Below are 26,160 nucleotides of genomic sequence, written 5' to 3' on the forward strand. Positions count from 1 at the left end.
TCCGTTTGAAGATGACACAATATGGCTCAATCTTCAAACGGATCCGTCCCCCATTGACTTTCAATGTTAAGTCTGGACGGATCCGTCTGAAGCTACTTTTACACTTAGAAATTTTTCTACAATATAATGCAGATGGATCCGTTCTGAACGGATCCCAAGTCTGCATTATATGAGCGGATCCGTCTGAGCAGACATCAGACGGACCCGCTCTGAACGGTAGTGTGAAAGTAGCCTTACCTGATGTCCAAGCTCTAGCTGAATGTTGAGTGCAGTCTTCTGATGGAGCTATGGGACACATGTGAGCCTCTTACTATGTGGAAGGTTGACAATTGCTTTGGAAGATACTCAGAAAAAACACCTACATTGTTTCACACAAACACATTTCATAATTCCTATCATTTTGGAGAATGAACATAGAGGAAGGTGACTGCACTTCTGAAGTAAGAACAAATATTTCAGATAATCCTACCAGCCAGGTTGTAAGCAGTTTCTTTAGGCAAAGTTTCTGTTTTGCATTACCTGCTGTAGGTTTTATTAAAACTGCGATTTATCTGCTAAACATTTTTACAGAAACATGCAGGAAAATGTTTAACTTCAACATTGATTTCAAATGGATTTTGCATCACTTGGCTTCAGTTAGTCTTCATTCTATCAGGTTTCAATTGGTTTTGTTTTACGCTTAAAGAATAGCGTAAACTGCTATGCTATTCTACGTAGTAAAAAATAAAAAGCAGAAACTTGGCGGTTCCTATTATTCTGTGTCCAATCTATTATGCTTGTAAAAAGGAAGAAATTGGAAGCCTTGAGACCAGTGTGACCAGAAGCCTAAAAAATATTGGATGGATCCAGCGAGTAAAATCAATAATTCTTTATTCTATGGTGGCAGACTGACGCGTTTTGACCAATAAGGTATTAATGATAGACTCTATATTTTACTGGCTGGATCCATCCAATATTTATTTTTTTAAGGATTATCGTTTGATGTGAACACACTTCCAGGATCGTGCTTGAGAAGACTAATTAAAGGTATTCCACCTGAGAGCTGGACTTCATTCACCATTTTCATTAACCTGCTTTAGTTTGATACAATATTGCATACAATGTTCTAGAACATAACTTAATGATTGATCTTCGTATTTCATTTTTAGCTTCAAGTTTTAGATAAAAGACAATTGGCTTTAAATTATTCGGTAAGTTTTGCAGTAGTTCTTATTTAGCCAGCCTTATTACATTGTACTTTTTACTCTTTAATTGTAATGCAAGACAACAAATTAACATTTTCTAGGAGACATTCAAGATCTTATCCCGGGAAGAAGCAACCATAGTGTTGAACTTAACACAGCAGCTGAGTGACCAACTTGAGCAATATTTTTTGAAATACAAAGGACTTGATGTAAGTAAATTCTGCTATTTCTTTTTTGCATTCTTTTATGGAGTTCATTGCGTAGTTAAAGTGAAATAATAACCATTTTCAGAGGTGGCAATACCAATTTTATCTTTTTATTTGTGAAAATGATAAAGGTCGTTTTTTATGATTTTTTATTTAATCATTTTAAAAATGTACTTATCTCAAGCATACAACTGACTAATGTGCATGAAAGCCCTCATGCACATAAGACTATTTTGGGCCAAACCGGCCATTTTCAGGGGAGTTGAGAGATATAGTTGTTGGACGAACAGCCAGTGGAGAGCTATGAGCAGACTAAAGGGGTTTTCTGAGTACCAGATATTGATGACCTATTCTCAGTATCAGATTGATGGGGGTCCAACACTCAGCAACCTCACCGATTAGGCTGTTTTCAGTAGTCGCCCAGAGCCAGACAAAGCACAGTGGACGGGGCCCATAAGCAGAATGCTCCATCTGCTATATGGTGGCCATTCGGAGTTCCTGCAGCCCAAGTAAGGTAGGTTATCAATATCTATAACCCAGAAAACCTCTTTAAGACTAATAGGGGACTATATTTGCACTTCTATCATTTCATCTGTTGTTGATGAGAGAGTGTTCCTTCCTGACAATTGCCTGCTTGTCAGTGAAGGAGAATGCTGTATTTACATACATTGATCTCCTCCACAGTATGGGAATGAGTGATCACTAATGCCATTATTTGTCCCCATACATAATCATTGTTTGCCAGCAGTAGAGTGCTATTTAGATGGTATGTTCTGCTGTCCACACGAATGATTCTGTTACTGAATGTCGTTCATCACGTAATCTGTGGCACCTTTACACTGGCAGAATATCAGATGCTGCCTGCCAAGTAGTGTTAATTGCAAACATTACTTATGGCTGCTAACACTCATGTAATAGTACCCTTACAAACGATAGTTGCAAAGGTTAATTTAAAAAAAAAATATGAACATGAGAATTATTTGCTTTGAAGTCACTATGTGACTACATATTGAACATTTGTGTTTTTCTCAGTCTCATTTATTTATCTACTAAATACTATCAATACACAGTTCACTGACCGGTAACTTTTACATTTACAGTTTCTGGATTCCACAATGCCAGACAGTATCTCTACAAAACCCACAACAGAACCAAAAGTAGGTATTAAAGTAAAAGTTCACATTCTACAGTTTAAGGGAACTGTCTCACTTCAACAAATGGCATTTAACATGTAGACAGAGTTACCGTAATACAAGGCACTTACTAATGTATTGTGATTGTCCATATTGCCTCCTTTGTTGGCTTCATTAATTTTTCCATCACAGTATACATTGCTCGTATCCAGGGGTTGCGACCACCCTGCAGTACAGCTGTGGTGGACGTGCTTGCACACTATAGGAAAAAGCACCGGCCTGTGCCCATTTCTGTGGTCCGCTTTTTCGCATTGTACACTGCTGGCTGTGCGCACTGTATAATATGATTAAAACAATGAATCAAACCAGCAAAGGAGGCAATATGGACAATCGCAATATATTAGTAAGTGCCTTGTATTTGTCTACATGACAAATGCAATTTGCTGAAGTGAGACAACCCCTTTAAGGGTTCATACATGAGTGATTTCTTCATGTATGGGTGCTGTCTGTGTTTAAAACTACAAGCACCCGCAGTGAAAACTGACCAATTAAGGTCAATGGGGTTAGAATGCTCTGCATGGCGAAAAAGAAAAATAGCATGTTCTATATTTAGCAATTTTCATTCAGGGCATTCAAGTCAACGAGTCAGTGAAAAACATTGAAGGACGATCAGTTTTTCTGGTGGCTCCCTAAAAATGCTGTGTGTTATTCTTCATTTTTTCCCCCTCTGGCTGAAAACTCATGACACCAGCATAGAAAGAGTGCAAGAACTTGCATCAAACTGAAGCAAAACGGAGTGAATTTTTTTTTCAGTTTAAAATTGCTTGCGTGCATGAGCCCTAACTTTACATGAAATGTTGAGTAACTTGATTTTGTATTACAATGTACCTTTTTATCCATTCACATTCAGTGGAGCCTTAAAATGTTCAAATCTGTGTAGATACACTATGTATGTGTGTACAATTAGTATATTAATCTGTATTATACATCAATATACTTTGCATGTTTGCTTGTTTTTCTAGGATCTTCCTCCAATTCATCATGAAAACCCACATCCTATAAGTGCTGCAGACCCAGGTAGATTTAATTAAATGTTATTCTAACATAGTAATTGCCCTTTTTATGTATGTAATATAAGCCAGTTATAGTCTTAAACCTATTATTCTATAATGTTTTATTTTGTGTTTTAAAGGTTTGAATAAGGAGATGCAGTGGCATGCAGAAAAGCCATCTTCTTCTTCTTCTGTTTTTTGGACTGATTGTGCTTCAGAAGATACCAGGGGGATGAAACGCAAACCTGAGATGCATGAAGATGTTTCTCATGATTGTGATGTTCGTCCAGAAAGCAGCTCTGCCTCTGGTATGTTTTTATACATATGTATTTGCTATCATTTTTGTTTCTTACAGCAAAACTTTTTCTGTATGTGCTCAATATTGTATATCCCTCCTTATAATTATCAGCATGGACACGTTCATGTAATTTCACATTTAAAAGACTGCTCAAGTTACATGAGCCAGTTTAACGTTTTCAAGAACATTGCCTCATGATAGCACCACACCTTTAAGTTTAGGAACACAGAAAACGAAAAAAAAAAAAAACTGCTCTTCCTCCTTTCATCTCCTCTTGATATTGTTATAATGAATACTGAGAACTCTTCTCTTTGTGTCCCAGCAGCTCGACCATGCCCTCCCCTCCTACTTATTGGCTTGTGTTTGGCTGTAAGAGCTGTCTGGAGCAGCAGTCTTCCTCTTCTGTCCTGTCCAAAGTAGGACAAAGAGTTTACTATCCCCCATCCACTTTGCTAAGGTTCCCCTATTTTACATTTTTCAGTACTTTAAAGGGGCGCTGTCTTGAGGTAAAATTGGAATTGGTACTTGCCACTAATTCAGCTTCTAGTCTGCTTCAGAGCAGCACCTGCAAAATGTATCCTACATTTATTTTGTTGCCATTCAATTCAGTGGAATTTCTCAAGTAATTATCTAAAACTCACCGAAAGTGGCTGTTAGGTGATCAGAGTCTAGTATAGTACTGCCACTAGACTTCCTGGAAACAGATTTGTTGGTGAGGGTCTATCTGCAGTGTATGTCGAGTATTTCCCGTAGTACACTGCTCAAAAAAATAAAGGGAACACAAAAATAACACATCCTAGATCTGAATTAATTAAATATTCTTCTGAAATACTTTGTTCTTTACATAGTTGAATGTGCTGACAACAAAATCACACAAAAATAAAAAAATGGAAATCAAATTTTCAACCCATGGAGGTCTGGATTCGGAGTCACCCTCAAAATTAAAGTGGAAAAACACACTACAGGCTGATCCAACTTTGATGTAATGTCCTTAAAACAAGTCAAAATGAGGCTCAGTACTGTGTGCGGCCTCCACGTGCCTGTATGACCTCCCTACAACGCCTGTGCATGCTCCTGATGAGGTGGCGGACGATCTCCTGAGGGATTTCCTCCCAGACCTGGACTAAAGCATCTGCCAACTCCTGGACAGTCTGTGGTGCAACGTGACGTTGGTGGATAGAGTGAGACATGATGTCCAAGATGTGCTCAACTGGATTCAGGTCTGGGGAACGGGCGGGCCAGTCCATAGCATCAATGCCTTCGTCTTGCAGGAACTGCTGACACACTCCAGCCACATGAGGTCCAGCATTGTCTTGCATTAGGAGGAACCCAGGGCCAACAGCACCAGCATATGGTCTCACAAGGGGTCTGAGGATCTCATCTCGGTACCTAATGGCAGTCAGGCTACATCTGGCGAGCACATGGAGGGCTGTGCGGCCCTCCAAAGAAATTCCACCCCACACCATTACTGACCCAATGCCAAACCGGTCATGCTGGAGGATGTTGCAGGCAGCAGAATGTTCTCCACAGCGTCTCAAGGCTCTGTCACGTCTGTCACATGTGCTCAGTGTGAACCTGCTTTCATCTGTGAAGAGCACAGGGCGCCAGTGGCGAATTTGCCAATCTTGGTGTTCTCTGGCAAATGCCAAACGTCCTGCACGGTGTTGGGCTGTAAGCACAACCCCCACCTGTGGACGTCGGGCCCTCATATCACCCTCATGGAGTCAGTTTCTGACCGTTTGAGCAGACACATGCACATTTGTGGCCTGCTAGAGGTCATTTTGCAGGGCTCTGGCAGTGCTCCTCCTGTTCCTCCTTGCACAAAGGCGGAGGTAGCGGTCCTGCTGCTGGGTTGTTGCCCTCCTACGGCCTCCTCCGCGTCTTCCGATGTACTGGCCTGTCTCCTGGTAGCGCCTCCATGCTCTGGACACTACGCTGACAGACACAGCAAACCTTCTTGCCACAGCTTGCATTGATGTGCCATCCTGGATAAGCTGCACTAACTGAGCCACTTGTGTGGGTTGTAGACTCCGGCTCATGCTACCACTAGAGTGAAAGCACCGCCTGCATTCAAAAGTGACCAAAACATCAGCCAGGAAGCATAGGAACTGAGAAGTGGTCTGTGATCACCACCTGCAGAACCACTCCTTTATTGGGGGTGTCTTGCTAATTGCCTATAATTTCCACCTGTTGTCTATCCCATTTGCACAACAGTATGTGAAATTGATTGTCACTCAGTGTTGCTTCCTAAGTGGACAGTTTGATTTCACAGAATTGTGATTGACTTGGAGTTACATTGTGTTGTTTAAGTGTTCCCTTTATTTTTTTGAGCAGTGTATTTTTCAAATGGATGCCTCTAACATATGTAGTTGTATAGGCATACAGTGTCTTATATCACCCATAGGCTTCTATGTTAACACAATGTATACTGTGATACTTTTATTTATTTTATTTTTTTTAAGCCGACTCTGGATAGACTGGTGGAGATGACTATGCTATTCTATCTAGCCCTTAAAAAGAAAAAAAGCATACCAATGTATAGAGGACAGATGGAGGCCAAGAAGGTACTCTTTTGGCCTCAGTCAGGAGAATTGGGCCTTATGGATACTTTTAAAACCTTTTTAAACGTACACTGCACAGACAGTGCTAACACAACCCCAGTGCTAGTTCGCCTTTAGAGACATTTCTGTTCTTATCAATAAAAGCACATCATACCAGACTACCACTGGGATTCTGATGACTTTGAAGGTTACAATGTATTTTCAGAAAGTGCACACAGCAAAGTGCCAAAAATAGTAAGGGAAATATAAAAATAATCATTGAAAAAGATGCTGTCATAAGATTAAACCAAGATAAAAAATAGTATATAATTCACAATGTCTTAAAAGTGGCCTACTGCTTGCCTTCTCCATGCAGGGTGTTTTTGGAGTTGTTTTTTTATGTATTTTCGCAGCCAAAACCTGAGATCCTTACAACATCCAGATGTTATGGATATTTGCCATTGTGTATAATGCAGCAAAACCATGGCAAAATCCTCCTGTTACACGTGTATTTAGTCTACGATTTCACTCTATGCATTACAGATTCTGCTGTAAAATGTGCAACAAACCTGTATCAGAGCCGACACGTTTTAAATTAGAATTTCAGAATTTAAACTTTTTTTTTAATTAAAAATGCTAACCAGATGTAAAGTTTTTTTTTTGGTAGAAATATCTTTATTGCTTTTCTTACATAGAAGGGACAGTATAAAACAAATATCTAATCATAGAGAATGAGCACGTATGACAGGTACATTTAAGCGATATATCGCTTCAGTACTAAACAACGTATATACATACAAAAACATCTATATCCAGGATTACCCTGGATTAATAACAACTTTCTGTCATACATATCAAAAACCCAAAAGCCCATCCCCCCCCCCCAACCCCCCATCCCCCCACCCTGCATACCTGACCTGGTGCGGCCGCCGCGAGGGGCGGTAGGGCGCTCATATCCCTCTCTTGGGCAATTCTCAAAACTTCGTCAAATCGGATCCTATTCCTGTTTGGTGTGGACTGGTATAATGGTATTTATTGTTTAAGAATATCTGGCAGTTTGTTTTTGTTTTTGTTTTTTTATTATTATTATTAGGGCATAGCCACAACTCATGGGTGGTCATCAGTTCCAATCAAGGCGTTGCCTCTCGCCATTTCCCCTCTCAATGCTCCCGTCTCTGTAGGATAGCTCACCCCACGCCGTTTCATGTCCTCAAAGTCGGTTATTCTTGCCATTTAACTTTGCCATTCCTTTATTGTTGGGGATCTATCTTTCACCCATTGTCGCAGAATCATTACCTTAGCCAACAGGAATCCCTTCAGATCTTAATAACTGGGCAATCCCACAGCATATGCACAAAACCGGCAGCGACAAAAGAGCATTTCAAGCAACTAAATTCCTGACCCTTATTACTATACATTTTAGATAGAAGACTCGGAGTAACGTATAGACGATGTATTATTTTGAATTGTGTCAACCGGTGTTGTCGTGAAAGGGAGGCCTTCTTGATATTTTGATATATTTCCCGCCATTGTGAAGGGTTGCATTCCCCTATATCCGCCTTCCATTTATCTACACTTTTAAATTTAGTAACCGTGCTTAATTCCTCAATAAATCTCCTATATATTAATGAAATCTTAACTTTATTCCCGACTATATTATAGCAAAGTGATAAAAACCTCTGAATAACTGTTATCAAAGGTATTTTTTTAAGCGTGCATGCTAATGCATGTTGTAATTGATAATATCTATAGTGTTCTAATGCCGTTATTGGTGTATGTTGAAACAGTTCCCCTATTAATTTAATTTTCCCTTTTGTGCATATATGTGAGACTAACGTAATACCTCTTCGAGTCCAATATTCATTTTCATTAAGTGTCGAGAACTCCGTTAACGCCGGGTTATCCCATAACGGGGAAAAATCCAGCACTTGAGGGGCCTGAATAAGCACCTTAATTTTATTCCAGGTCTTCTGTAGCGCCGCCCCAATGGGGCAGGGAAGGTCCACACGCTCGAGAAGCCCGGATTCCAGTATACTGAATATATTATGTGTATGCTGTTGAAGTTGCCCTGAAATATGGGATAATAATACTCCATCCCCAGTATTGATGCACCACTGTAGTTGTGAAGACAGGTAATAAACTTGGAAATGGGGCAGGCCTAGGCCACCATTACCTGCCGCCATTCGCAAATATTGTAACTTAATACGGACCCTTTTTCTGCCCCATATCAGGTCATTTATCAATCAGATTGAAAACACTATCCTCAATCCAGGCGGGGCAGGAACTAACCGTGTACAATATCCAAGGCAACAGAACCATTTTAACCACCTCCGGACCGCCTAACGCAGGATTGCGTTCCGGAGGTGGCAGCGCTGCGCAGAGTCACGCATATACGCGTCATCTCGCGAGACGCGAGATTTCGCTCAAAGCCGGCCCGCGCATGCGCATCGCGGGCCGGCAAAATTTAAAGAAGTATTTCGTCACCAGCCTGCCAGCAACGATCATTGGCTGGCAGGCTGGCGATTTTCAAAAAATCCAATCCAAAGTCATATAACAGATCATATTAGTAAATATGATCTGTTATATGGCTTGTCTGCTCCTGTGCTGGTCCTTTTCGTCGGTTGGATCCAGCACAGGAGCAGACTGAACTGTGAGTAGCACCAACACTACACCTTAGCCCCAGATCACCCACCTGCACCCCAATTAACCCTTTGATCACCCCTTTGATCGCCCCTGTCAATCACTAGTGAAAGGAAAAAAAGTGATCAGTGTAAACTGTCACTTTTTTTTTTTCACTGGTATTGGCTGTTAGGTTTTAGGGATAGTTTAGGCCCCTTGGTTAGGTAGTTAGCGTCAGTTAGCGCCCACCCCACCGCACCGCAGTCACTTTTATTCGCTGTTTAGCGTATCGCTAATCAGCATTTGTACTTTTATAGTATCTGTAAGTGATCAAAACTGATCACGGTCAGATCTATAATAGTATTAGTGTCACCTTAGCTCGCCCTCCACCCAAAACGCAGTGTTTGCCCGATCAGGCCTGATCGGTCGCCCACACGTGCGTTCACCCACGCCCGCCTCACCGCAGTGACAAAAAATATATATTTTTTGATCACTGCACATTCATTTTACACGCACTGCGGCGATAAAAAAATCAGTTTTGATATTTTTTATCAACTGCAGCAGCCTCCGGTACTTCGCTAGCCTCCCCTTTGTAAGACAGGTTTGCTTTTTTTCTTGGGTAGTCTCAGGGAATACCCCTAAATTTAGTAGTCCAAAATGTCAAACAGGGGGTATTCTTCTGAAGAGGCCTACAGGATTCTGACCCAGTCGGATGAGGAGTGGGAACCCTCATCTGACGAATCTAGCGGGTCAGAATATGAACCTGTGGAAAGCAGTGGCTCTCTGACCCAAAGTTCGGACGAGGAGGTGGAGGTCCCTGGCAGCACCAGGCGTACCCGGCCCCATGTCGCTAGACCACAGGTTACGCAGGATCCGCTTCAAGAGCAGCAGAGTGGGGCTGTCGCTGCCGGATCACGTGGTGAGGCATACACCAGCAGCGCAGCCCTTCCTGGACCTAGTACCAGCACTGCCGTACAACATGGTGAAGTAGCGAGCACCAGAAGGGCAGTTGAAGCTGGTACGGTGGCACGTGCAATAGTTACCCCGTCGCAGCCACCGCAAAGACGGGCCCGTAGAGCCCCTAGAGTCCCTGAGGTGCTGGCAAATCCTGATTGGCAGTCACCAACTTCAGCCGCACCAGTAGTTCCCCCTTTCACCGCCCAGTCTGGAGTTCGGGTTGAGACGGCTCAAATCGGTTCGGCCCTGGGATTTTTTGAGCTGTTCTTGACTGCGGAGCTCTTGGACTTAGTCGTGGCAGAGACCAACCAGTATGCCACACAATTTATAACCGCTAACCCGGGAAGCTATTATGCCCAGCCTTTCCGGTGGAAACCAGTCCAAGTTTCCGAACTTAAAATTTTTTTGGGCCTTCTCCTCAACATGGGCCTGACAAAAAAGCATGAATTGCGGTCATATTGGTCAACGCACCCAATTCATCACATGCCCATGTTCTCTGCTGCTATGTCCAGGACACGATTTGAGACCATCCTACGTTTTCTGCATTTTAGCGACAATACCACCTCCCGTCCCAGAGGCCACCCTGCTTTTGACCGGCTCCACAAAATTCGGCCCCTCATAGACCATTTCAACCTGAAATTTGCAGATTTGTATACCCCTGAGCAAAACATCTGCGTAGACGAGTCCCTAATACATTTTACCGGGCGCCTTGGCTTCAAACAATACATCCCAAGCAAGCGTGCCCGGTATGGGGTCAAATTGTATAAGCTCTGTGAAAGGGCCACAGGCTATACCCACAAATTTCGGATCTATGAGGGAAAAGATCAGACCCTGGAGCCGGTCGGTTGCCCTGACTACCTGGGGAGCAGTGGGAAGACAGTCTGGGACTTGGTGTCACCCTTATTCGGCAAGGGGTACCATCTTTATGTGGACAATTTCTACACAAGTGTGGCCCTCTTTAGGCATTTGTTTCTAGAACGGATTTGCGCCTGTGGCACCGCGCGAACTAGTCGCGTGGGCTTCCCCCAACGGCTTGTAACCACCCGTCTTGCAAGGGGGCAGAGGGCTGCCTTGTGTAACGAAGAACTGCTCGCGGTGAAATGGAGAGACAAGCGTGACGTTTACATGCTCTCCTCCATTCACGCAGACACGACAATCCAAATTGAGCGAGCAACCCGTGTCATTGAAAAGCCCCTCTGTGTCCACGACTATAATGCGCTCATGGGAGGGGTGGACTTCAATGACCAGATGTTGTCTCCGTATTTAGTTTCCCGCAGAACCAGACGCTGGTATAAGAAGGTGTCTGTATATTTAATTCAATTGGCGCTCTACAATAGTTTTGTTCTCTACAGTAAGGCTGGGAGAACAGGATCCTTCCTCAAATTCCAGGAAGAGATCATCGAGAACCTCCTTTACCCAGGAGGTTCCGTGGCCCCATCCACCAGTGTAGTTAGCCGTCTACACGAGCGACATTTCCCCAGTGTCGTTCCTGGTACCTCAACCCAACCGTCACCCCGAAAAAGATGTCGTGTCTGTAGCAGGAGTGGAATAAGGCGTGACACCCGCTATTTCTGTCCTGACTGTGCTGACCACCCTGCCCTATGCTATGGAGAGTGTTTCCGGAAGTACCACACACAGGTACACCTAGCATAGGGATCACATCTCACCAGGACAGGCACACAGGGCTATTAGGGCCCATTCACTCACTGCTGCTGCAAACCTCTCCTTTCACCTGGGATAAAGTGCATAACGTACTTCGCCACATCTTTGGGCGATTTGCGCTTTGCACATTGTCCCATGGGGAAGGAGAGGTTTGTTCTATAAAAGGTAAAAAAAACTAAACAAAAAAAAAAATACCGGTAAGTAAAAAAGTTAAATGTTCAGTTAAAAAAGTTTAAAAAAGTTTCTATGTTCTGTTCAACAGTTAATAAAGTTATTGCTTTGCGGCCTGGTTTTTTCTTTTTTGTTTTGTTTTTTTTACCTTTCAGGTGGACCAACCGATCGACTAGCTGCAGCACTGATGTGCATTCGGACAGAAGCATTGCGCTGCTGTCAGATTACACGCAAGTCGGTGTATGCGGCGCTGCAAGACGAGATTTCTCCTCTGCAGTAAAAGATACGTTTGCCGAGGCATATGAGCTGAGGAGGTGGCGGTGTTCATATACTTTGGCAAACACTTTGTATATATAAAAAAAAAAATCCCGGCAATGATTTATTCATCCACATCGATTGATGTGAATGGAGAAATCTGGTTTGCCAGGGCATACGAGCTGAAGTGGGTATGGATGTTGGGCGGAGCTCCTATGTCCTGGCAGACGCCTTTCCCCTCCTTTTTCTTTTTTTGGCAGAGATTTTTTCATCCACATTGATCGATGCGAATGAAGAAATCTGTGCCGTTCATTTTTTTCTTTCAGCCCAGAGGCTGAACGGAAAAAAAAAAATCTCATTACCCGTATGCTCAATATAAGGAGAATAGCAGAAACTCCTAATGCTGGGCATACATGTAATGATTGCGGAGACCCTCAAATGCCAGGGCAGTACAAACACCCCACAAATAACACCATTTTGGAAAGAAGACACCCCAAGGTATTCGCTGAGGGGCATATTGAGTCCATGAAAGATTGAAATTTTTGTCCCAAGTTAGCGGAAAGGGAGACTTTGTGAGAACAAAATCAAAAAAATCTATTTCCGCTAACTTGTGCCAAAATTTTTTTTTTCAATGAACTCGCCATGCCCCTCATTGAATACCTTGGGGTGTCTTCTTTCCAAAATGGGGTCACGTGGGGTATTTATACTGCCCTGGCATTTTAGGGGCCCCAAAGCGTGAGAAGAAGTCTGGTATCCAAATGTCTAAAAATGCCCTCCTAAAAGGAATTTGGGCACCTTTGCCCACCTAGGCTGCAAAAAAGTGTCACACATGTGGTATCTCCGTATTCAGCAGAAGTTGGGGAATATGTTTTGGGGTGTCATTTTACATATACCCATGCTGGGTGAGATAAATATCTTGGTCAAATGCCAACTTTGTATAAAAAAAATGGGAAAAGTTGTCTTTTGCCAAGATATTTCTCTCACCCAGCATGGGTATATATAAAATGACACCCCAAAACACATTCCCCACCTTCTCCTGAGTACGGAGATACCAGATGTGTGACACTTTTTTGCAGCCTAGGTGGGCAAAGGGGCCCATATTCCAAAGAGCACCTTTCGGATTTGACAGGTCATTTTTTTCAGAATTTGATTTCAAACTCCTTACCACACATTTGGGCCCCTAGAATGCCAGGGCAGTATAACTACCCCACAAGTGACCCCATTTTGGAAAGAAGAGACCCCAAGGTATTTCGTGATGGGCATAGTGAGTTCATAGAAGTTTTTATTTTTTGTCACAAGTTAGTGGAATATGAGACTTTGTAAGAAAAAAAAAAAAATAAATCATCATTTTCCGCTAACTTGTGACAAAAAATAAAAAGTTCTATGAACTCACTATGCCCATCAGCGAATACCTTAGGGTGTGTACTTTCCGAAATGGGGTCATTTGTGGGGCGTTTGTACTGTCTGGCCATTGTAGAACCTCAGGAAACATGACAGGTGCTCAGAAAGTCAGAGCTGCTTCAAAAAGCGGAAATTCACATTTTTGTACCATAGTTTGTAAACGCTATAACTTTTACCCAAACCATTTTTTTTTTACCCAAACATTTTTTTTTTATCAAAGACATGTAGAACTATAAATTTAGAGCAAAATTTCTATATGGATCTCGTTTTTTTTGCAAAATTTTACAACTGAAAGTGAAAAATGTCATTTTTTTGCAAAAAAATCGTTAAATTTCGATTAATAACAAAAAAAGTAAAAATGTCAGCAGCAATGAAATACCACCAAATGAAAGCTCTATTAGTGAGAAGAAAAGGAGGTAAAATTCATTTGGGTGGTAAGTTGCATGACCGAGCAATAAACGGTGAAAGTAGTGTAGGTCAGAAGTGTAAAAAGTGGCCTGGTCTTTCAGGGTGTTTAAGCACTGGGGGCTGAAGTGGTTAATCAACGCAATCCTATTAATCTGCGAGAGTGGAAGTTTCTGCCAAACCCTTATTTTTTTCCTTATTTTTGCAACTAAAGGGGTGATATTTAATGTACTATAGTCCCTGATGGTATTGCTAATTTTTTTCCCTAAATAGTCTAAATGGTCTGTTGGAGCGATAAATCTGACCCTGAGATCGTTAGGTGGAGGCATCCGATTCGGGGCGAAGAGCACAGACTTTACCCAGTTTATCTCATATCCGGCAATTCTACCAAATTCGTCTGTTATCCGCATAACATCTGGGACGCTTCTCCATCCATCATTCAAATAGAGCAATACATCGTCTGCATATAGACAGATCTTATCGTCCGTCCCTCTCCCCCCAAAGCCCAATATACAAGGATCAGCCCGTATCCTACAGGCGAAGGGTTCCATAAAGATTGAAAAGAGGAGCGGAGAGAGGGGGCAGCCCTGCCGTGTCCCCCGCATTAGGGAAACGGCAGGGGTGAGTACCCCGTTTACCCTAATTCTGGCCGTTGCTTCACTATATAGCAATTTAACCCATCCAATAAATTCCTGGCCCAAGTTCATCCTATGCATGACGCGCCAGAGGAAGGACCACTCCACCCGATCAAACGCCTTGGCGGCGTCCAGAGACAGGATGGAGCGGTCCTCCCCCCCTCCAATCTGAATGTTAAGGATGGTCCGGCGTATATTAGTCTGGATCTGTCGCCCGGGGATAAACCCTGTCTGATCTGTGTGGACTAGGCCAGTTATTACTTTTTTTAACCTGTTGGAGAGGACTTTAGCGATTACTTTGTAGTCTGCATTAAGCAGCGATATAGGGCGATAACCCTCAACTTTATTGCCATTTTTCCCCTTCTTAAGAATCAGGGTAACCGTTGCCTCCGTCAAAGACGGGGGCAGCTTTCCACATTTACTAGATGCATTCAGAACCTGCAGCAGCCCGGGCAGAAGCACCCCCGCATGGCACTTGTATATGCCGAACGGGAGCCCATCCGATCCGGGCGCCGAGGAGCCCCTGGTCTCTTGTAAAGCCGCCTGTAGCTCATCCAAAGAAATGGGGGCACTCAAGGGGGCCAAGACCGAATCCGAGAGCGCCGGAATCTCAACCTGATCTAGGAAGTCGTCTATCTTGGTCCCTGTAACATCCGCACCGGAGCAATATAAATTGCCAAAATATTTTAGAAACTCTCCCTCCATCTTCACTCCTCCTTCCAAACGACGCCCATCATCTGTCAGTATTTGTCTAATTTTCTGGGGGGGTTTTTGATTCGCCATGATAGAAGCCAATAGCTAAAGTTAAATTCTAAAGGAAATTATTGAAAGGTCTACATGCAGAGCATGCTCTGCATATGTTGTTTTTTTTGTTGTTGTCCCTACCTATATTTTTAAAAATTCCTAAAATCGTGCATTTTTCACACTGGCCACTCGACCTAAAATACATTGTGTTTCTGTTCTTTGAAACAAACAAAATAGACTGGAGCTGACCTGACTGTCTCTTCTACGGGGGAGTTTTCTAGGCATGCTCTGTGACCTGAGCAGAGTTCATGCGCATGTAAATAAGCTTCGAGAATCGCCTGTTGTGAATGGTGGATCCTGTGTTATTTATATATAGGTGATATCTGTCATTGTAATTCTGCTTGTGATGATAATGCAATAGCTACTGAAAAGTTACCTACACAGGACAAGAAATGTTAACATTATTAAACCTAGTGGCCAGTGCAAATACTGCATGATTTCCGTGTTTTTTGTTTGTTTGTTTGTTTTTTATATAGGTGGCTAAATGGAATATTAAAACAAAAATCACCAAAAAATCGAAAAAGTGTATAACATAAAAATATGATTTAACCCCTAGACGACTAGCACCGTAGTCAGTGACTTAACGCCCAGTGTCGTACTTTTACGGAGTGCTGATCGGTCAGGCACAGGAGCTGTGCTTGCTCAATCAGTGGCAGGGGCCAGCTGTAACTGCCAGCATTGGTGAAAACTCCAAGCCAGTGGATTGACCTCTTAGATGCCGCCGTCAATGCACCCATCCTGATCCCATCGGTTCGCCGCAATTGTTCTAGGGGACTTGCCAGCTCTGTGGCTGGGTCTCATAGGCGAACTGTCAGTTTGAGACTGACAATTGCAATGTCATGTAATACAGTATATATTGTACTGCATTGGAAGGGATCAGACTCTCAAAAGTCCCCTAATGGGACAAAAATAGTAAGTAAAAAAAGTGTTTCTCGCACATTCCATTGGGGGACACAGACCATGGGTATAGCCTAGGTCATTACTAGGAGGAGACACTATGCAAATAAAAAAGAGAGCTACTCCTCCCCGGGCTATACCCCCATGCTCCACCGGGAGGACCCCAGTCTTGCTTAGTGTCGGATAAGGAGGTGACATTTTAGACTCTCTACTCCCGTTTATTTTTTTCAGCAGAGGACGCAGGGTCGCAATTTTGCTTCCCTGGTCTCTCGGTGAAGCGAGCTCCGGGGTCGAACTGGCGTCCCCGGCTACCTCCCCCCTTCCCCAAGAAGTTAAGTGGAACCGGGCTCGACCTGCAGCTCCGGCGGCCTACCAGATCAGGGGTCACCTATCCTGCCCTCCTTCCAGATCACTGCCACTCCTTGTGCCAGCTGACTGAAGAGTTGACCTCCGCTGGTGTGGAGCAGAGGGCGAAGACTGCAGGACGCAAATAAGTACACAGCACTCCTGCAGAGCTCCCTGTCTTCCCTCGGTCTCCCGGTGTGACAATTAGGGCCGCTTAGTGGGTGGGTTGAAGGGGGGAAGGATTCCTGTCTGGGGCAATCGCTCTTGCAGAAGTGGCAGCTTCCTCGACTCTCCCACAGCGGTGCTCTATGGAGCGGGCTCTCCTACCCTTCCGGCGGCCGTGACTCTATTATTTTTCATACTTTCCGTGCGCCTTCCTTGGCGCGATTTGTGGGCGGAGCCTTATTTCTTCAGCTCCGGCGCTTCTGTCTCAGCGCTCTCCGCGCGGCTGCTCCGGGCTCCACACTTGTCGCGGATAGTGTTTACTCAGCGTGCTGCAGGAACGGTAGGAGACCCTGACCCCTTTCTTTGCAGAGATTGCTGCCATCATGCCGAAACCTGGGGCCCCCCAAAAATCCAAGTCGGCTCCTCAGGCCCTACTGGGGCCATGTAAGGTCTGCTGTTTGCCACTATCGGTCACTGGATCCTGTGACTCTTGCCTTGCCTCTGGACAGGATCATCCTCTTCCCCCTCCTCCTCCTCCTCCTCTCACTCAGCCCAGTCCTCCCTCCACCCCGTCGGAGCCCGCGGAACCCGCTTGGGCCTCTGCCATTTCTAGGGCCGCCGCTGATTTAGCCCAAGTCTCTCGGGCCGCCATGGCCTTCATGGAACGCATGGCGTCCACGGATCCTGTGGCTAACACCAATCCACTTCCCAGTGGTTCACACAGAGGAGGCTCGGCTGCTAAGAGGCAGCGTACACAGCAGCATCCATCCTCAAATGATTCTGCTTCCCCTCCTCGCCTGAAGGCCCGTTCAGACACTTCCCCTTCTCGCAGGGACCATAGATCGGAAGGGGAAAGATCCAGTTCTGACGAGGACACAGACCTGGAACCCTCGCCCAAACTGTCCACTATGTTGGCAGACTTGGTGGCGGCGGTCCGGGATACTTTTGATATCCAGGGCGAATCTCCTTCCGCTGGTAGCCAGGAATTCCCTCTTTTCCACTCTAGGAAACCACAAACGGTTGTATTCCCCATACATGGCGAATTCGACAAGGTCCTCTCTAAGGCCTGGGACCGCCCTAATCACCGGTTTTCTGCCACAAAACGCATGGATACTCTTTATCCATTTCCGGCAGAAAATGTGCAGCAGTGGTCTTCTCCTCCTAAGGTCGACCCGCCGGTGGCCAGATTGGCTAAGAATACGGCCATACCTGTCTTGGACAGTTCATCTCTGCGGGACTCGGTTGACAGGCGTTTGGATTCTCTGTCCAAAGCCATCTTCACTCTGGCAGGCACAGGCCTGCGGCCCGCTTTCGCCTCGGCCTCGGTGTCCAGAGCGCTTTCCGTATGGTTGCAGCGCCACCATCAAGACCTAGCGGAGCAGGATGCCTCTGCGGACACCTTGAACTTTGTCCTCCAGATGTCTCAGGCAACAAAGTTTCTCTGCAAAGCTTCCTTTGATGTTAGCATTCTCTTTGCACGGGTTTTGGCCCTTTCGGTCACTCAGCGCAGAGAAGTCTGGTTGAAGGTTTGGGACGCTGACGCTTTCTCCAAGCGTTCCCTCACTAACCTCCCCTTTGCGGGTTCCAGGCTTTTTGGTGCTAAGCTGGACGAGATCATCTCTGACGCGACGGGGGGCAAGAGTACCAACCTGCCCCAATCTAGATCCAAGCGCACCTTTGGAGCTCGGTCCTCCGGTTCTAGGAACCAGTCCTTTCGTCGCTTCTCCTCTTCCAGATTTGCGGCGGCCCCCTCCCGCAAGAAGCCTGCCTTTAAGCCCCAGCCTTCCTGGCACCCGCGGCCACAATCAGCCCGCCCCGTGTGTCACGGAACCATGAACCAGACGTACAACAAGAGATAAGTGAAAATAAGAAGGCTTTATTGAAAATAAAGCTGTAAAGCAAAAGTCCAAACGGATGGTGAAACCGAGCAGAGTCTTTGCGAAGCCAGAGGTCAGGAACCAGAAGGGTAGTCAGACGAAGCCAGGATCAGGAACCAGCAGGGTAGTCAGACGAAGCCAGGATCAGGAACCAGCAGGGTAGTCAGACGAAGCCAGGATCAGGAACCAGCAGGGTAGTCAGACGAGGCCAGGATCAGGAACCAGAAGCAGCAGCAGTCTTAGAAGCATGTGAACACAAGAGGACCAAGCAAGGAACTGAAGCCACAGACCTCCTATATATATGAGCTAGGCATCCAGCTCCTCCCAGGGGAAGGAGGAGCCGCAGGGTGGAAGGCTACAAGAAACCCAGGACCCAAGATGGCCGCCAGCACATGTCAAACGAAGGAGAGCAGCAAGCAGGTAAGACCATGACACCGTGGCTCCCAAGCAGTCCTCCGCCTGAAGGGGCGCCCCCATCTCTTACGGTGGGGGGCCGATTGCTCTCCTTTCAACAGGTTTGAAGAGCTCATATCCAGGACGCCTGGGCCCTGGAAATTGTAACATCCCGTTACAAAATAGAATTCGCTTCCAGGCCTCCGGAGCGTTTCTTCCCTTCTCGGGTTCCGGGGGATCCTCATCCCTTTTGCAGGCAGTCTCTTCCCTTTTGGAGAGGGGAGTGATTGTTCCAACCTATTCGTTGTGCCAAAGAAAGAGGGATCGGTGCGTCCGGTTCTAGACCTGAAGCTGTTAACCGGGTCTCTGCGGGTCCGGAGGTTCCGGATGGAATCCCTCTGCTCCATTATTGCTTCTCTTCTTCCAGGGGAGTTCCTCGCATCTGTGGACATACAAGACGCCTATCTGCATGTCCCTATAGCAGAATCTCACCACAGGTTTCTGCGCTTCGCTGTCGGCTTCTCCGTACCAGGGGCATATCTCAGTTGCCCTACCTGGACGACATACTGATAAAGGATTCCTCCCTTCCCCAGGCCAAGGACAGCGTCCGAATCACTGTTCAGACTCTAGAACAGTTCGGCTGGCTGATCAATGTCCAGTAGTCATCTCTTCACCCCTCTCAGAGGGTGACCTTCCTAGGGATGGTTCTGGACACCACGGCAGCTTGGATATGCCTTCCGTATTCCAAGTCCTCTCGGATTCAGGAGTGAGGAGTCGGTATCTCGCCTACTGCGCTCCCGACGTCTCTCCATCCGGGAGTGCATGAAGGTTCTGGGGCTTATGGTGGCCTCCTTCGAGGCCGTCCCCTTTGCCCAGTTTCACACTCGGCCTCTGCAGCAGGCGATCCTGTCCTTTTGGGACAGGACATCGCACGGTCTGGACTCTCAGGTCCGTCTGCCTCCTCGGGTTCGTGTGGAACTCCATTTGTGGCTGTCCCCTGGGTTGGGGTGGTGTTCTCCAGGCCCGGATGGAGCAGGGGGTTTGGTCGGCGGCGGAAGCCTTCCGATCAATGTGCTGGAGCTCAGAGCAATTTTCCTCTCCCTTTCTCATTGGACTCCTCTCCTGGCAGGTCACCTGGTAAGGGTCTAGTCGGACAATGCCACAGCCGTGGCTTACGTCAACCACCAGGGCGGCACCCGCAGCCGAACGGTGATGCAGGAGGCGGAAAGGATCCTCCAGTGGGCGGAGACTCATGTTCCAGTACTGTCGGCAGTATACATCCCAGGGGTCGACAATTGGAAGGCGGACTTTCTCAGCCGCAACACAGTGGATCCAGGAGAGTGGTCTTTAAATCCGGAGGTTTTCGAGGACGTCTGTCGCCGGTTGGCCCGCCCGGACGTCGACCTGATGGCATCCAGGCTCAACAACAAGGTTCCCACGTTCCTGGCCCGTGCTCGGGATCCGGAGGCGTATGTGGTGGACGCGCTGGTGTCTCTGTGGCAAGGCTTCCCCCTCCTTTATGTCTTTCCACCACTGCCTCTACTACCAAAGGTCCTTCGCAAGATCACGTCGGAAGGGATTCCGACTATTCTCATCGCCCCCGATTGGCCTCGCCTGGTTCTCGGACGTCACTCGGATGCTGGCAGACGTTCCGTGACCTCTTCCTCTCAGGGAGGACCTACTGTCTCAAGGACCGCTCTTCCACCAGAATTTACGGTCACTTCGTTTAACGGCGTGGCTGTTGAGACCGCCATCCTGAAGAAGAGGGGCTTCTCGGACTCTGTTGTGAAGACCATGATCAAGGCCAGAAAACCAGTTTCCTCCCGGATATACTATCGTACCTGGAAGGCCTTTCTTGCCTTTTGTGAGAAGCTAGGCCTTTCTTGGTTCCGGTGGTCCTCTCCTTTCTCCAGTCGGGCCTTGAGATGGGAATGTCCCTGAGCTCCCTGAAAGGCCAGGTCTTGGCTCTAGCCATTCGGTCCCTCCGTATGTTCCTCCCCTGCCCCCCTGGGATCTCAATTTGGTTCTGTCTTCCCTCCAGGCTGCTCCCTTTGAGCCTCTGAGTGAGGTTTCTTTGAGTCTTCTCACCTGGAAGGTGGTCTTTTTGGTGGCCATCACCTCGATCAGGAGGGTATCTGAGCTGGCCGCTCTTTCCTCTAGGGAGCCCTTTTTGGTCTTCCACCAGGATAAGGCGGTGCTACGCCCGGTCCCTTCATTTTTACCCAAGGTGGTCTCCGCCTTCCATCTTAATGAAGATATAGTCCTGCCCTCTTTTTGTCCATCCCCGGCGAACCGCAAGGAGAACGCTCTCCATTTCCTGGATGTTGTCCGTGCTCTGCGAGTGTACCTGTGTTACTGCCCCTTTCCGCCGTACGGATGCCCTTTTCGTGATTCCCGAAGGGCCTCGTAAAGGTCTGGCGGCTTCCAAGGTCTCGGTAGCTCGGTGGATTCGGTCGGTTATTGCCACGGCCTATCGTGCCCGTGGCAGGGTTCCCCCAGCTGGGGTTACCGAGCACTCCACCAGGGCGGTGGGGGCCTCCTGGGCTAGGCGTAATCGCGCCTCGGCAACTCAAATTTGTAAGGCGGCCACCTGGTCGTCCTTACATACCTTTTTACAAAGTTTTACCAACTGCACTCTTTGGCATCGGCTGATGCTGTCCTTGGGCGCAAGGTATTGCAGGCGGTGGTTCCTGTTTGACCTCTGGGCGTTTCCCCCGGAGGTGCTGATCTTTTTCCTACCCCATGGACTGCTCTGGGACGTCCCATGGTCTGTGTCCCCCAATGAAATGTGCGAGAAAAGGAGATTTTTTGTGAAACTCACCTGTAAAATCTTTTTCTCGTCTTTTCCATTGGGGGACACAGCTCCCTCCCATTCTTGCCTGTTGCAGGAGGGGTTGGTTTAGTTCTTCGGGACCTTAGGGTTATCGGTCCGATAGCGGTATTCCTTTGTTCTGGTCTCTGTAGTTTTTTGTCTCCTTCTCCTACTGCTTTTTCTCGCGCTGGGGTCCTCCCGGTGGAGCATGGGGGTTTAGCCCGGGGAGGAGGAGCTCTCTTTTTTATTTGCATAGTGTCTCCTCCTAGTAATGACCTAGGCTATACCCATGGTCTGTGTTCCCCAATGGAAAAGACGAGAAAAAGATTTTACAGGTGAGTTTCACAAAAAATCTCCTTTTTATAAAAAAAAATGCTTCTTTCCCCTCATTAAGCCATTTACAATTCCCCAAAAAAGGAAAAAAAAATACATATTGGGTATCACCGTGTCTGTAATGACATAATTTATAAAAATATCACATGTTCTACCCCGTTAGGTGAACGGCATAAAAATGAAAGCGTTGCCAGAATAGCCATTGTTTGGTTATCTTGCCTCAATAAAGAATAACATTGAGTGAAGTAGTAAAGAGTACTATGTAAACCAAAAATTATTTCAATGAAAATGTCAACTAATCCTGCAAATAACGAGCCCCCCACACAAGACCATCGCCAGAAAAATATAAAAATATATGGCTTTCAGAAAATAATGACTCAAAAACATGATTCTTTCTGTTCAAAAATGTTTTTATTGTAAATAGACATATTAGGCATCGTTTTGTCCACAACATGATCTATCCCGTCAGGTAAAAAAAAAACTATGCAGACCTTTTTTGGTCACCTTGTCTCCCAAAAATCATACCTTCAAGGGATCAAAAAGTCATATGTACCCGAAATGCTACCAATGAAAACGTCACCTCAAGGAGCCCTTACACAAGACCATTGCCAGAAAATTTTTAAAAAGGTCTTTCAGAAAATGGTGGCGCAAAAACTATATAAAAACTATGAAAAAACGGTATAAAATTGTTATCTCTGTAACCTCAGTTTTCCCACACCGTGTACTCAGCAATAACAAGACCCAAAATCAATGGCAGAGTTGCTGCCTTTTCATTATCTTAGTTCCCAAAAAGCTAAATAAAAAGTGATCAAAAAGTCGTATATACTCCAAAATAGAACCAATTACAAAAAAAAAATCCCCCACACAGGTCCATCGAGAGAAAAAATAAACATATGGTTCTCACAAAATGGCAGTACTACTGCCACAGAGCCTGTTCACCAGTAACATGGTGCTTGTAAACCAGTCCTTTAAAATATGTGCTGCAAAAGCCAAAAGTTGGTCTTTCCCATCTGAACCCAGCAACATACCCAAACAGCAGTTTTCGTCTACATTTATGGCATTTAATTACCTAGTAAAACCACTACCAGTGTCTCAGATGGTACGCTGGGCACTGAAATGCCGTATCTATGGAAAACTTGCAATTTTCATTTTGCACCTTGCCCTGCTCACTCCATTCTTTGACAAATAACTTGAAGGGTGTTCCCAAAATAGGGTCACTGATTGGGGGTTTCCATTCTACTGGTACCTCATGGGCTCTGCAAATGTGATGTAATGCCCACAATCCATTCCAGCAAAATCTGTGCTCCAAAAGCCAAATGGCGCTCCTTCCCTTCTGAGCTCTGCCATCTGCCCATACAGCAGCTTATGTCCACATTTATGGCATTTCCGTACCCAGTAGGAGCAGGCTATTAATTCAAGTTGGGTGGTTTGAGTCTCAGATGGCACCAGGTAGGCATAACATATTTGGCACTGAAATGCCATATATGTGGAAAACCCAAAATGTTCACTTTGCATGATCCAATTTGCATTCATTTCTGCAAAATACCTGTGGTGTCAAAATGCTAACTCTACCCTTCAATACTTTGAGGGACAGAGTTTCAAAATTGATTCACTTCTCGGGAGTTCCATTTATTAATTCACCCCAGAGCCTCTACAGTTGTCAGCACAAGATATGTAAATCACATTGGACCTCAAATGCACATGGTGCTCTTTTACTCCTGAGCCCTGTTGTATGTCAAAATAGGCAAAAGGCAAAATATTAGGCCCATATGTGGGGTGTTTTTAAATACAGGAAGCACTGCATAATAATAAGAGAGTTGACTTTTCAAACATATTGGGCACTGAAATGGCATATGTGTAAAAAAATTTATTTGGGGGGTCAAGATATTCATTACACCCTCTGATAAATTCTGTGAGGTTTGTGGTTTCTAAAATGGTGTCACTTCGTGGGGGTTTCTATTTTTACTTAAAGTGGTTGTCTCCCTTAAGACATTGGTGGCATATTGCTAGTATATAGAGAAAAAAAACACAATGCAACAACACTCTACAAACATGAATAAAGTACAATAATGCCATAGTTATAGAAGATATTCTGGTGCTAATGCTACACTTATTTTGTAAATTTGAGATTCTCTGCAAATACATTTTGTACAAAATTATTTGGGCCCGTCTGTCGGCGTCCAGGGGATCTCTATAAGACAATAGCCTAACACTAAATACTACCTGTTATTTGCCATACTGGACGCCATAATATTCAGGGAATGCAGGTTCCACATGCATGCTGGGTCCACTCTGCCTTTTACCATTTTCGTTGCCATAATGGCCTCCATTAAATCCAAGGAATGCAGGTACAAACATGCATGCATGCCGAGCCCACTCTAGATGTCAGGCGGCTTCAAACGAATGCAGGGAGAGCAGGCTACAGATTTATACTTCCACTAATCAAAATCAGCCTATGGGGCAGACAGGCTGTTCAAGTGTGGAAGACTAACTGGAGTCAGCCACACCTCCAGCTCAGTACAACTGCAAGAAAAAGGGGGTCGGTCAGCACATAGAATATCTTCTATAGCTATGGCATTATTGTACTTTATTTGTGGTTGCAAAGTGCTGTTGCATTGTGTTTTCTCATCCGTCTCATTGGGGGACACAGGCATTGACCATGGGTATAGCTATTGCCGCTAGGAGGCGGACACTAAGCACACAAAGTGTAAGCTCCTCCCTCTTCAGCTATATCCCTTCTTGCAGGGACCAAGCTAATCAGTTTTAGCTTAGTGTCTGTCTACTGATTTACAAATTTTGTGTCTTTTTTTCTAGCGGGAAGCTTCAGGCAGTCCGAGTAAAAACTGCCTGCACTCCCACCCAGGAGACGGGAGACCAGGGGGTCACCCAAACCCCCTGCTCGTTCCCGCTCTCTAGAAGAAAAGGAGGACCAGAGGTCCCTGTAAAATCCTCTGTCTCCTGCCAGCAAGCGCATCACCACGGCAGCCCCAGCGAAAGTCCCCTCTGTTTCCGGTGTAGCATCCCTCACCAAGGGGCCGCACACGGAAGGTGGTGATCCAGCTGGAGCCAGGGGGGCAGGTGAGTAGAGACTGCCCACAGTGCCCCCTCCAGTACCCTCTCCTCCCCCATGTGAGGGTCCCCATGTGGTCGCCCTAGGTAATATGGGCGGTAATGGGAGCCCCGTAATGTTTAAATGGTACCTGGTGCAGGGCTCAGGGGGCTGCTCCTGCTGTGTGGCCTCCTTCCTTGGTCCGGCAGCATCGTCCTCATCTCCGCTTCCACAGGGCCACCGGAGCCATTGGTAATTGAGGTCCCGGCTTCTGTGCGGCCTACTCCTGCAGGGCCTCCCCACAGCTTATTTTTCCCTGACCGGCGTCTGGGTTCGGCCGGGGATACCGACGGTGCGTTCCGGCGAGCACAGGGGCGGAGCCTGAGTGAGGGGGCGTGGCCTGATGGGCACTGTGAGCCGGAGTCATTTTTTTGGGCGGGGCGGTCTTGTGTTTGCCCCGCGGCAGAGGGAGAGTGGGCTCCGCCCACTTCCGGGATTTAAAGCACCTGGTGGGACGCTCATGGTGTTGGCTGCTTGGAGGGACACAGGCTGGGTGAGTGTTGTTTGTCCCTTTTTACAGGGTCTAACCTTTCCCTTTTCCTTATTGGGGTGCCAGGGGTATCATTATGTCTGAACCAAGGTCCCGAAGCAGGCGGTCCCGTTGGTGCGTCATTTTGCCTGCGTATCATATTGCGCAAAATTTCCATCCCCTCAGTCAGACTCCCTCTGCCTTGCGTGTGCTGCGCCGCCACCAAGCGGCTCGGCTCCGGACCCATTGCTTCCCGCTGCCCAACCTACGGAAGAACCGGAATGGGCATGTTCCCTGTCTAGGGTGGTACTGGATGTCTCCAATACCAACAAAGCTATTGTGGATATATTGGGGCGTTTGTCGGCAAGGCAGTCCTCTGACCGGTCTGACTCTGAAGAGGCATGTTTTTAGGAGAGAGGGTCAGATGAGGATGTTGTT

General features: G+C 46.1%; 1 protein-coding gene across 1 annotated transcript in view; it reads left to right on the plus strand.

The window, feature by feature from the left end:
- LOC121002504 overlaps positions 1 to 26,160 on the plus strand; it is a 112,468-nt gene that overhangs the window by 72,635 nt on the left and 13,673 nt on the right. Inside the window, exons 10-14 of the mRNA XM_040433956.1 lie at positions 1,149 to 1,190; positions 1,286 to 1,393; positions 2,491 to 2,547; positions 3,546 to 3,600; positions 3,716 to 3,883. Coding sequence (XP_040289890.1) covers positions 1,149 to 1,190; positions 1,286 to 1,393; positions 2,491 to 2,547; positions 3,546 to 3,600; positions 3,716 to 3,883 — 430 coding nt within the window. The remainder of the gene's footprint in view (positions 1 to 1,148; positions 1,191 to 1,285; positions 1,394 to 2,490; positions 2,548 to 3,545; positions 3,601 to 3,715; positions 3,884 to 26,160) is intronic.

The sequence above is a fragment of the Bufo bufo genome, chromosome 5 (assembly GCF_905171765.1).
Source record: "Bufo bufo chromosome 5, aBufBuf1.1, whole genome shotgun sequence".
Taxonomy (NCBI): Eukaryota; Metazoa; Chordata; class Amphibia; order Anura; family Bufonidae; genus Bufo; species Bufo bufo.